Here is a 12,330-nt window from a genome sequence, read left to right on the forward strand (position 1 = left end):
TTGCTGCCGTCGTACCACCAGGTCATTTCTGTTCTCATCCTGAAGCAAAGTTCTTAACACGAGGTAATATTTCTGGGTTAGCGGCTCCTCCTGCTTCTGGCCTGGGGGCGGGGGGGGGCGCAGCTCAAGGGGGTCTCCCAAGTGGGGCATGGGGGGGGGGCTCCTGCCTTGGGGGAGGAGAGAGCGGGGCTCCGCTTGTGCTCGGCTTGCCAAGGGTTAAAAGGCACAGAGCTGGGTTTCTAGAGAGGACAGGAAGTGGAGGCGTGGGGGGGGCAAGGTCCTCCCGAGCAAAGCCCCTCCCTCGCCATTCCCGCCTGCAAGCGGAGGGGGGGCTGCTTCCGTCTCCCTCTCTCTCTTGCAAGAGCTGCCTGGGGGTGAGTCTCGCCTCCCTCTCCCTCCGGGTGCAATGGGGAGAAGGGGCTGCGGGGGAGGATGCCGGGGGGGGGCTGGTCAGATCGTGCCTGGGGGGCGCCAAACCGGGGGGGGGCAGACATTCCCCAAAGCCAAGGCAGGGAGGGGGCGAGGGGGCCAGGGCTCTGCCCCGTGGGGGAGGGGGTCTTGGAGGGGGGAGCCTGCAGAGAGAGCCCTGGAGTCTCGATCAAGAGGGGAGGAGGAGGAGGAGGAGGAGGAGGAGGAGGAGGAGGAGGGGTCTTCTTCCTCTTGGCCAGCATCGCTACTGTGTCTTTTCTCCAAGCAGAAACCGCTACATTTGTAGCAGGGCGATTAGAGCGAGATCTCTTATGACTGGATCGCTTTTCTAACGTAGCTCAGCTGTTTTCGTTCTTTAATCAGTTTGGTCATTTATACGGATGTCAGCCTCCAGGACGTACTTTGTATACCAAACTATATAGCAAACTATATCTGGTCTAGGGAACTATGCCCCACAAATAACCCAGAGATGCATTTTCAATAAAAGCACACATTCTGCTCATGTAAAAACACCAGGCAGGTTTGGAGTACATTGTCAGGAGCAGGGCTAGGCAAACTGAGGCCCGGGGGTCGGATGCGGCCCAATCGCCTTCTAAATCCGGCCCGCGGACGGTCCAGGAATCAGCGTGGTTTTTCCATGAGTAGAATACAGTGGTACTTCGGGTGAAGTGCTAAATTCGTTCCGGAGGTCCATTCTTAACCTGAAACTGCTCTTAATCTGAAGGACCACATTAGCTAATAATAATAATGGGGCCTCCCGCTGCTGCCACATCGCCGGAGCACAATTTCTGTTCTCATCCTGAAGCAAAGTTCTTTTTTTTTTTAAATAAATGTTTATTATAGTTTAAAATACAAATAAAATATAGTACAGAATATAACATATGTCATAACATATTTTCATATCTTTCTTGGACTTCCTCACGTCTCCCGCTCCCACCTTCATCATTATAGGCTATTGCCAGAAAATCATCATCTTATTTGCATTCTTGTAACCCATCTATTTGTTTATAATGTAATAATTAATAAAATTTATATTCTCTCAATCTCACTTGTCATCCCATATCATCTAATTTAGTGGTGCTCAGTTATTTATGATCTAGCATCCTGCTTAACGTTCAATCAAATTACAATATTTTTCTAGATAAATCTTAAATTTCTTCCAGTCCTCTTCCATCCTCTCTTCTCCCAGGTCACGGATTCTGCCGGTCATCTCAGCCAGTTCCATATAGTCTATCAGTTGCATCTGCCATTCTTCCAGTGTGGGTAGATCTTGAGTTTTCCAGTGCTTCGCAAGGAGTATCCTTGCTGCCGTTGTTGCATACATAAAAAATGTGCGGTCCTTCTTTACTACCCCTTGGCCGACAATACCCAAAAGGAAGGCCTTAGTGAAGGTATACTTAAATACTTTTTTCAATTCATTATAAATCATTTCCCAGAAAGCCTTCACTTTGGGGCATGTCCACCAGAGGTGAAAGAATGTTCCTTCACTCTCTTTACATTTCCAGCACTTATTATCAGACAGGTGGTATATTTTTGCAAGTTTGACTGGAGTCATATACCATCTATATATCATTTTCATTACATTTTCTTTCAAAGCATTACATGCAGTAAAGTTCATCCCTTTATTCCACAGCCTTTCCCAGTCTTCAAACATAATGTTGTGCCCAATATCTTGCGCCCACCTTATCATAGCCGATTTAACCATTTCATCTTGTGTATTCCATTTTAACAACAAGTTATACATTCTAGAAAGTACCTTAGTCATTGGTTCTAACAGTTCTGTTTCTAGTTTCGATTTCTCCACCTGGAACCCTAGTTTCTTATCATTTTTAAAAACTTCTTTAATCTGGGCATAGTGTAACCAGTCACGCACTTTATCCTTCATTTTCTCCAAACTCTGCAATTTCCAATTGTCTCCATCTTTTTCTAATATTTCCCAGTATTTTGGCCACTTAGCCTCCATATTAAGTCTTTTTCGGGCCTTTGCTTCCAAAGGTGAAAGCCACCCTTGGAGTTTTGTTTTCCAGCAAGTCTTTATATTTAGTCCAGACATTAAACAATGGTTTTCTGACAATATGGTTCTTAAAGGCCTTATTGATTTTAACCTTATCATACCATAGGTATGCATGCCATCCAAAAGCATTGTTGAACCCTTCCAAATCCAACACGTCAGTGTCTTCAAGAAGTAGCCAATCTTTCAGCCAGCAGAAAGCTGCGGCCTCATAATACAACTTTAAGTCCGGCAGGGCAAAGCCCCCTCTTTCTTTCGCATCAGTTAATATCTTAAACTTAATTCTGGGCTTTTTGCCCTGCCAGACAAACTTCGAAATATCTCTCTGCCACCTGAAGCAAAGTTCTTAACCTGAGGTACTATTTCTGGGGTAGCGGAGTCTGTAACCTGAAGCGTATGCAACCCGAGGTACCACTGTATGTCCTTTTATTTAAAATGAATCTCTGGGTTATTTGTGGGGCATAGGAATTCGTTCATTTTTTTCTCTCTTCAAAATATAGCCCGGCCCACCACATGGCCTAAGGGACAGTGGACCAGCCCACGGCTGGAAAAGGTTGCTGACCCCTGGTCTATAGCTCTCCTTCTGGAGCCAGAGAGAATAGTCACTTTCAAGGGCACCATTTAAGATGTAGAAGTTTAGCCTGAATGCTGTTTGAGCCAAGCAGATGCCTGCAAAGTTTGATTTCTGATCTTTGGAACAACGGGTGAGGAGGAATCCACTGGCTTCACGGTTGGGAGGAGACCATTTGTGCTGTGCATAAAGGACATGATGATTAGGGCCCAATCTGGCATTGAGATCCCCTCCTAAAACTACAGATGCCTTTGGGTTAAGCAAAATAAGGTCAGTGGTATAAATTTCCCTTTCAATCCACAAGTCTCTGATCTGAGATTTCTGCCTCATTGGGGTCACATCAGCGTAAATTACCAAGAGGGCCTGGTGGCTGAATTGGATTAACACTGCCCTGACTTATGACTTGAATGAGGGGAGAGGGCTTGAAATGGCACGTAGGGTAGTGGAGACTAAGACCCCCAGGGCCCCTTTCGCTCTTCCACGCTTTACCCCTAGATCTGCCCTAGTTGAGAATGAATGAAATCCGTTGAGTAACAGCTCATCCGCTGTCCATGTTTCCAGGATCATTATGACGCAGTGGTGGGAAAGAAAGTCTTTAAAACAAGTATCTCTGCTTGATGCAGACAACCCGGCCACATTCCAGGATAAAAGATAGGTCACGCAGTTGCATTGTGGGTAATTTTTGCAGGAGCAAGAGCTTTGCATTGGTTTGAGATGGTTGTAACTGTGTCTCCTTCTGTGACGAGGGAAAAGGTCCTGTACTATCATGTTCCTGCTCCTCTGTTCTAGCGAGGAGACTGGGAGAATCAGTGCAGCGTGGTCAGTAAAATGTGAATTCCAGGCAAGCAGGGCTGTCATCTCTTCAGCAGGGGAGACTTCCTTTCACTTGTCCGAGGAGAGGAGAGGGGAACTGTTTCTCCTGAGAATCCGGTTCCCTCAGGGCCAGGTGGGACTTCTGAGATGGGGAAGCACATGGGGCCCTATTTCCAGGTTGGGCTTCTTCAAGTGCTTGTCAGAGGTTTCTTTTCCTTGCAGGGCAGATGCTTGGGGAATCAGCTACTTGGGGTTGTAAAGATTCCTTGTATACTACTGGGAGTACAAGGAATATTCAGAAAAGTCACTCTCTGCATCACTTCCACTATTATTAGTAAAGTACTAGGGCGATCCTGTTGGGATTACAAGATTCCCGATGACTTCACTTACAAGGGTCATAGGAACGTGCAAGCCCACTCACCACAACAAGGTGTTGATCCAGCGAGTGAGAAGTACATTTTTGCTAATTTAACCGGGGACAAATACCATCAAAACACCAGAAAATTTAAAACCAAGAAGAAGAAGAAGAAGAAGAAGAAGAAGAATTTATTATTTATACCCCGCTCTGGGCGTCTTTATTATTTATTATAATTTATTATTTTCCCATCCTTTCTGGGCGGCTTCCAACAGAACATCAAAAGCTTCCCTAAACAGGGCTGCCTTCAGATGTCTTCTAAAAGTCTGGTAGTTGTTTCTCTCTTTGACATCTGGTGGGAGAGCATTCCACAGGGCAGGAGCCACTACCGAGAAGGCCCTATGCCTGGTTCCCTGTAACTTGGCTTCTCACAGGGAGGGAACCGCCAGAAGGCCCTTGGAGCTGGATCTCAGTGTCTGGGCAGAATGATGGGGGTGGAGACGCTCCTTCAGGTATACTGAGCCGAGGCCGTTTAGGGCTTTAAAAGTCAGCACCAACACTTTGAATTGTGCTTGGAAACGTACTGGGAGCCAGTGTAGATCTTTCAAGACTGGTGTTATGTGGTCTCGGTGGCCTAACTTCCAAATCTAACTTCCAAAGCCTTTCCCAGTCCGTCCTTAATTTATTATGTCCCACATCCTTCGCCCATTTTATCATAACGCAATTTACCTGGTCCTCTTTAGTGTCCCCTTCCAAAAGCAGATCCATCATTTTTGACAGCTGTTTTGTATTACCTTCTACTATTTCTCTCTGAAATCTTGACACTTGATAACTAAATCCTTTCTTTTCATGATTTTTAAAAGTTTCATTTAGTTGTAAATATTGCAACCAGTCTATTACATTTTCTCTTACTTCTTCAAAGTCCTTTAATTTTAATTGGTTGTCACTTTCTGTTAACAGCTCTTTATGACTATGAAAACTTTTATGAACTTTTGCCTTATGATACCATAGATAAGCATGCCTGGTGTTGCAGTCTTCAGGCTTGGGGACAAGATGGTGCCTGTTTTTTGCCCCAAGTTCTGTCCATAAGCCCCATTTAGTTCAATGGGATCTATTCTCAGGTCTCCACTGTGCAGACTATGCCGGTCTTACGAAGTGGGGAGAGGAGTAAACAGAGGAAATTGGAACCACTGGAAATGTTTATAAATGGGGTTTCTGTTGGGAAGGGGCTGCCCCATTTGTGCTTTTCCAGGGGCAGGAGAATCCAGTGAGAGCCAGTGTGGCGCAGTGGTTAAAAGCGGTAGACTCGTAATCTGGTGAACCGGGTTCGCATCTCCGCTCCTCCACATGCAGCTGCTAGGTGACCTTGGGCTAGTCACACTTCTCTGAAGTCTCTCAGCCCCACTCACCTCACAGAGTGTTTGTTGTGGGGGAGGAAGGCAAGGAGAATGTTGGCCACTTTGAGACTCCTTCGGGTAGTGATAAAGCGGGATATCAAATCCAAACTCTTCTTTTTCTCTCCTTCTTCTTTCCTGCAGGGCCTCTGAGGCTCCCTTTGCTTCTTCCTGTCTCCCAGGACCCTGCAGCTTGTTTTGGCTCCTTGACTCCTCAGGAAGGATGAAAGAGATGGATCCTGCAAAGCTAGCGAGGATGGAAGGCGGAAGATGGACGGTTGACCTGGTCAGGTTGTCTCCTGCATCCCTCATCACAACCTCTGAGCGTTCCTCTCTAGGGCTCTCAGAGAGATCTGGTGAGTTCCAGGGGAGGGGAGATGGGGACATGGAGGGATGGAGCCAGAGAGGTATTGGGGCTTGCTCACCCTGGGGGTGGGGGGAGGCAGGCAGGCGGGTGGAGATTGAGAAGGTGAGCACCTCTTTGTGCTCCACCACCTGTCTGCCTGCCTGCCTTTGCCATCTGCAGGGAATTTGAGCTAGGAATACATCACAGCTCCCCGGCCACCACGATGTATTAGCACTCAAAATGTCTAATACCAGTGTCGTGGCCTGAATGCCCTACCAGTGTCAAAAAACTTACTGCTCCATCACACAGCAGTAGAAGCAACGAACTCTGCATAAAGAAGTCAAGGAGGAGAATTGTGGGATCATGGACCCTCTTGGTAAAGCTCCCCGTTGGATCATAAGATCAGTTTTGAAATTCCATACACACCTCTATGTGCTGAACCTCCACTATTTTGATGGAGACCAACAGCATCTGGGATTCTAACATCCCCACCATGAACCCTGAATAGAAGGAGATCAACTATGAATGTTCTTTGTCTAGTCATGCCTTTTTAAACAATGACCAGGTTTCTCTGAACTGCCCAGTAACTTCAATGTGTTCCTCTGTTAATTCAGAGTGTTAAATGTGGATATGAAAACGTCAAATCCCCCCCAAGAGATCCTAGAATATAGCTCCCTTTCTGTTCTTCAGACATGGAATATTCTGCCAGGTTTAACTTTTCAATGATTGTTAAAATTCTGTCACATGACTGTGGCAATCTTTCTTTTCTTCATTTTTTAGACCAAAAAAGTTTCTTATTAAATTGCGATGACATCTTCTAAATTTATAAACTTTCTCTAAATTGTGAAGAATTTCTCTGGCAGTAAGACATCTGCCTTAATACATTGTATCACTTCAAATCTGTATAACACTGTTCTCATTCTCCTATTCCACTGTGTAAAATTTCCTCTATGCATCCTAAAAATTTCTTTCTACTTTTCAATCTGCCTTTAAAAATTGTTTCTGAGAGAATAATTAAGAGTACACTGGCAAAGTGGTCAAAATGTTAATGTCAGTTTCTGAGGTAAAACGTGTCACTTTACAACTCTGCACCTGTTTTTCTGGATTATTCATGGTTTTCTGGATTTTGTGGGCCCCAAACCCATTTTCTGTGGTATTTATATGTGTGGAGGTTGCCCTGGGTTGCTTGACCCTTGAAAGACAGCTTTTTTTTCTTCTAGAAAAGACACCACCAGATTCTCTGTTTAGAGTTTATACAGAACACATTACATTACTTGATATACTAAAACACGTTTACATGTGCTTATATCTAATAGATCTATATATCTATTCTTTACTGATTTAGATTATTTCTACATTTATCCTATTCGTTATTCAAGACAATAAGCTACACTCAAAAAACCAAAATAATTCAACATCAAATAATACTGCTACATTAGGTATGAAGAGTGAATTACAAGTGCTTCTTGTTAGGATTCTCAGCCGTCAGTCAGAGGGAACTGGCCTCACACCAGGCATTCGGCTCGAGATCCTTGATGACCTTCCCGTCTGCTTCCCCGGCAGGATACAGGCAAGGTCACAAATCGGCGGTCCCACTCAACGTGAGAGGGACACACACACTCCTCCCTCCTCCCTGCTTCCCTCAGGGAGGAGAAAAGAGACAGACAGAAATCTATTTACATCCTTTTATTTCTGTCACTCTAGCAGTACAGAGAAATATGTCTGTACCCTCCAGTCTCAAGCAGAAGACTACACAGACTCCACCCATGTACTTCCAGTACAGGTCAGATGACACTCTGAGCTAACATCCGGTGCTCAGAACACTGAATAGACTGCCCCCTTTTTCCAAGAGTACAGTCCCAGACATCAACATTGTGCTTTGCATTCCAGACACCTGCAGCTTGCTTTTGCATTGCTGCTTTTTCCTGACATATGAGACTTTACAGACTTTTTCTGAGGCCCATAGCAGCATAAAACAGGCAGCAGGTGCTCTCACAGAAAACCTCTCTCTCACTCGACAGTTGAGAACAGACCTAAATGAAAAAACGGCCTTCTGGAGTGACAGTCACCCTTTCCATAGCAACTTGGAGGCAACATTCACACACACAGTTGTTAGGGAAGTTGAGGTAATTTCTGTCCGGTTTGGGTTTCTGTTTTAGCCTCTGCTCGTTTTTTAAAGAGAAGACCAATGTTAAGTTGGAGTGGATTTCATGATTGTGGCAACAAAAATCCGTCCTAGAAAAGAGCCAGACTTTCTGAACCTCTGCTTCTCAAAAATACGTCTGTGAATGCTGGTCGACAAAGGCCATGACCTCTGTAGAAAGACCTCACACCTTCTGTTCTTCCTCTTTCACAAAAGTTCATTAGCATTGTTCCATGATTGAGCAGCTGAATGCTGAATGTTAAGTGTTGTATGTAAACTTTCTGGTGCTTTTTTGTTCTTTTTGTGCTTTCCGCTTTCTTTATCTTACTATGTTTCGTGTATTTTCTTTTTTCCTTTTTTATTTTATTTTTTGTAAATCTCTTCTTTGTATCTATTTTTGTTGGTGTAATGACAAAGGAAATTCAATAAAAAGATTATAAAAAAAAGCATTGTTCCATGATTGGGGGCTCCATTTCTTCCTGAGGATCTAATTAGTTTCTGTCTTTGTTGTAGGTGGTGATGAATTGGAAATGAAGAATGGGGGAGACCATGACAAAATCCGCACAGTGGAGAAGCCATATCAAAATTGGAAGTATGGAGAGAGCTCCAGTCAGAGTTCCCGTTCCCATCAAAGAACTCACAGTGGGAAGAAAGGCTATCAGTGCTCAGAATGTGGGAAGAGCTTCAGTCGGAAGGGCAGTCTTACTTTGCATCAAAGAATTCATACTGGAGAGAAACCCTATCAGTGCTTGGAATGTGGAAAGAGGTTTTGTCAGAGTGGGGCTCTCACTTCCCACAAAAGAATTCATACTGGAGAGAAACCCTATCAGTGCTTGGAATGTGGAAAGAGCTTTAGTCTCAGCACCCATCTCACTTCCCATCAAAGAATTCATACAGGGGAGAAATCTTTTCAGTGCTTGGAATGTGGAAAGAGCTTCAGTCACAGCCACAGGCTCACTTCCCACCAAAGAATTCATACAGGGGAGAAACCCCATCAGTGCTTGGAATGTGGAAAGAGCTTCAGTCACAGCCACAGTCTCACATCCCACCAAAGAATTCATACAGGGGAGAAACCCTATCAGTGCTTGGAATGTGGAAATAACTTCAGTCAGAGGAGCAATCTCACTTCCCATGAAAGAATTCATACAGGGGTGAAACCCCATCAGTGCTTGGAATGTGGAAAGAGCTTTAGTCTCAGCACCCATCTCACTTCTCATCACAGAATTCATACAGGAGAGAAACCCTATCAGTGCTTGGAATGTGGAAAGAGGTTTCATCAGAGTGGGGGTCTCACTTCCCACAAAAGAATTCATACTGGAGAGAAACCCTATCAGTGCTTGGAATGTGGAAAGAGCTTCAGTCACAGCCACAGGCTCACTTCCCACCAAAGAATTCATACAGGGGAGAAACCCTATCAGTGCTTGGAATGTGGAAATAGCTTCAGTCAGAGGAGCAATCTCATTTCCCATGAAATAATTCATACAGGGGTGAAACCCCATCAGTGCTTAGAATGTGGAAAGAACTTCAGTCACAGGCACAGTCTCGCTTCCCATCAAAGAATCCATACAGGGGAGAAACCCCATCAGTGCTTGGAATGTGGAAAGAGATTTCGTCTGAGTGGGGTTCTCACTTCCCATCAAAAAATTCATACAGGGGAGAAACCCTATCAGTGCTTTGAATGTGGGAAGAGCTTCAGTCGGAAGGACAGTCTCGCTTCCCATCACAGAATTCATACAGGGGAGAAACCCTATCAGTGCTTTGAATGTGGAAAGAGCTTCAGTAAGAGCAGCAATCTCACTTCTCATCAAAGAATTCATTCAGGAGAGAAACCCTATCAGTGCTTTGAATGTGGAAAGAGCTTCAGTCAGAGCACCCATCTCATGTCCCATCAAATAATTCATACAGGGGAGAAACCCTACCAGTGCTTGGAATGTGGAAAGAGCTTTTTAAAGAGTGGGGTTCTCACTTCCCACAAAAGAATTCATACTGGAGAGAAACCCTATCAGTGCGTGGAATGTGGAAAGAGCTTCAGTCAGAAGGACAGTCTCACTTCCCACCAAAGAATTCATACAGGGGAGAAACCCTATCAATGCTTGGAATGTGGAAATAGCTTCAGTCAGAGGAGCATTTTCACTTCCCATCAAAGAATTCATACAGGGGTGAAACCCCATCAGTGCTTGGAATGTGGAAAGAGTTTTCGTATGAGTGGGGATCTCACTTCCCATCAAAGAATTCATACAGGGGAGAAACCCTATCACTGCTTGGAATGTGGGAAGAGCTTCAGTCAGAGGAGCAGTCTCGCTTCCCATCAAAGAATTCATACAGGGGAGAAACCCTACCAGTGCTTGGAATGTGGGAAGAGCTTCAGAAAGAGGACAGGTCTCACCCGCCATCAAAATACTCATACAGTGGTACCTTAGGTTAAGAACTTAATTAGTTCTGGAGGTCGATTCTTAACCTGAAACTTTTTATTTCTTTCAAAAATTTTATTAGTTTTTATAATATCAACGACAAACAAAAACATAAAACAAACAAAGCATAACAAACATAAATCATAACCTTATTGAAAATAACAGTAATTTACTTTCTAAAACGACTTCCTCGTTTCCCCTTAGTTGAATTTCATTGCATATCCTTATAACGGTTTTCCAAATCCCAATTATAATACCCTTCAAATTGAACATTAACATCTTTAAATCTTCTCCTTCTTGTATTAAACATATTATTTTATCAGTTAACATAAATAGAATCCTAAGCCCATTAAGTATCTGGATGCTATTTCCAGTTATTTTAGCTTAACAAATTTAGCTAAATCATTAAATTTCTTCCATTCTTTGTGGTGTTCCTCCTCCTTCTGGTCGCGGACAGCTAGCTCCATAAAATCCATCATCTTCATCTGCCATTCTTCTACTATTGGTAATTCTTGAGTTTTCCACTTTTTAGCTAACAAAATACAAGCCGCAGTTGTGGCATGCAAAAATAGATTAACATCTTTCTTGGTCAATTCCAACCTGAAACTCTTCTTAACCTGAAGCACCACTTTAGCTAATGGTGCCTCCCACTGCTGCCACACTGCTCCCTCGCAATTTCTGTTCTCACCCTGAAGCAAAGTTCTTAACCCGATGTACTATTTCTGGGTTAGCGGAGTCTGTAACCTGAAGCGTCTGTAACCTGAGGTACCACTGTACAGGGCATGAAGCATATTAGAAATGTGGAAAGAGCTTCTCTTCCAAGATGCTTCTAGCTTCCCATGAAGAAATTCATGTGATTGAGCAGGTGGTTGCTGAAGAGCTCCAGGGATGCCTGGAGGATGGGGAGCATTTGGATCCCTTCCAATCGGGAATCAGGCCTCATATTGGGACTGAAACTGCCTTGGTTGTGCTGGTCGATGATCTCCGGCGCGCTAGGAAGAAAGGTGAAAGGTGTTTCCTGCTTCTGCTCGAGCTCTCAGTGGCCTTTGACACCATCGACCACGACATCCTTCTGGACCGTCAAGAGGAGCTGGGAGCTGAGGGTTATACAGTGGTTCCGCTCCTTCCTCCTGGGCCGTGTTCAGAAAGTGGTGGTGGGGGATGAGTGTTCAGACCCCTGGGCTCTCACTTGTGGGGTGCCTCAGGGTTCCATCCTCTCCCCCATGCTTTTTGCATCTACATGAAGCTCCTGGGAGAGATCATCAGGGGGTTTGGGCTGGGTGTTCATCAGTATGCGGATGATACCCTGTTCTAACTCTCTTTTAAATCAGAACCAGTGAAAGCGGTGAAGTTCCTGTGTGAGTGTCTGGAGGCGGTTGGAGGACGGATGGCAGGTAACTGATTGTGGTTGAATCCTGACAAGACAGGGGGCGAGCTGGTGTTGAGAACTTGCTTGGGCTACTGCAACACATTCTATGTGGGGCTACCTTTGAAGGTGACCTGGAAACTACAACTAATCCAGAAAGGGGTTATCTTTGAAGAGAGCACATAACACCGGTCTTGAAAGACCTACGTTGGCTCCCAGTACGTTTCTGGACACAATTCAAAGTGTTGGTGCTCATCTTTAAAGCCCTTAACCGCCTTGGCCCAGTATACCTGAAGGAGTGTCTCCACCCCCATCCCTATGTCTGTACACTGAGGTCCAACTCCCAGGGTCTTCTGCTGGCTCCCTCAGTGCGAGAATGAAGTTACAGGGCCTTCTCGGTAGTGGCACCCGCCCTGTGGAATGCCCTCCTACCAGATGTCAAAGAAATAAACAACTGTCTGACTTTGAGAAGACAATCTCAAGGGAGCCCT

At 44.8% G+C, this 12,330-nt stretch overlaps 2 protein-coding genes across 2 annotated transcripts in view; both read left to right on the top strand.

Moving 5' to 3' along the window:
- Positions 1 to 304: 304 nt before the first annotated feature.
- Positions 305 to 12,330, top strand: part of LOC309527566 (uncharacterized protein) — a gene marked incomplete at its 3' end in the record, with an annotated part of 49,090 nt that continues 37,064 nt past the window's right edge. Inside the window, exon 1 of the mRNA XM_082214393.1 lies at positions 305 to 374. The remainder of the gene's footprint in view (positions 375 to 12,330) is intronic.
- Positions 6,073 to 12,307, top strand: LOC309527383 (uncharacterized protein). Its single transcript, XM_082214202.1, has 3 exons — positions 6,073 to 6,295; positions 8,576 to 8,828; positions 9,261 to 12,307. Exons 1-3 carry the CDS (start codon positions 6,283 to 6,285, stop codon positions 10,480 to 10,482), a joined length of 1,488 nt encoding a protein of 495 aa, XP_082070328.1. The 5' UTR covers positions 6,073 to 6,282; the 3' UTR covers positions 10,483 to 12,307.

This window comes from Podarcis vaucheri, assembly GCF_965113315.1.
Source record: "Podarcis vaucheri genome assembly, chromosome: 2".
Classification (NCBI taxonomy): Eukaryota; Metazoa; Chordata; class Lepidosauria; order Squamata; family Lacertidae; genus Podarcis; species Podarcis vaucheri.

Coding starts and splice junctions, on each gene's coding strand:
- LOC309527383 (XM_082214202.1), top strand. Junction 8,829..9,260: donor TGCTTGGAATGTGGAAAGAG/GTTTTGTCAGAG, acceptor CTTTAGTCTCAG/CACCCATCTCACTTCTCATC.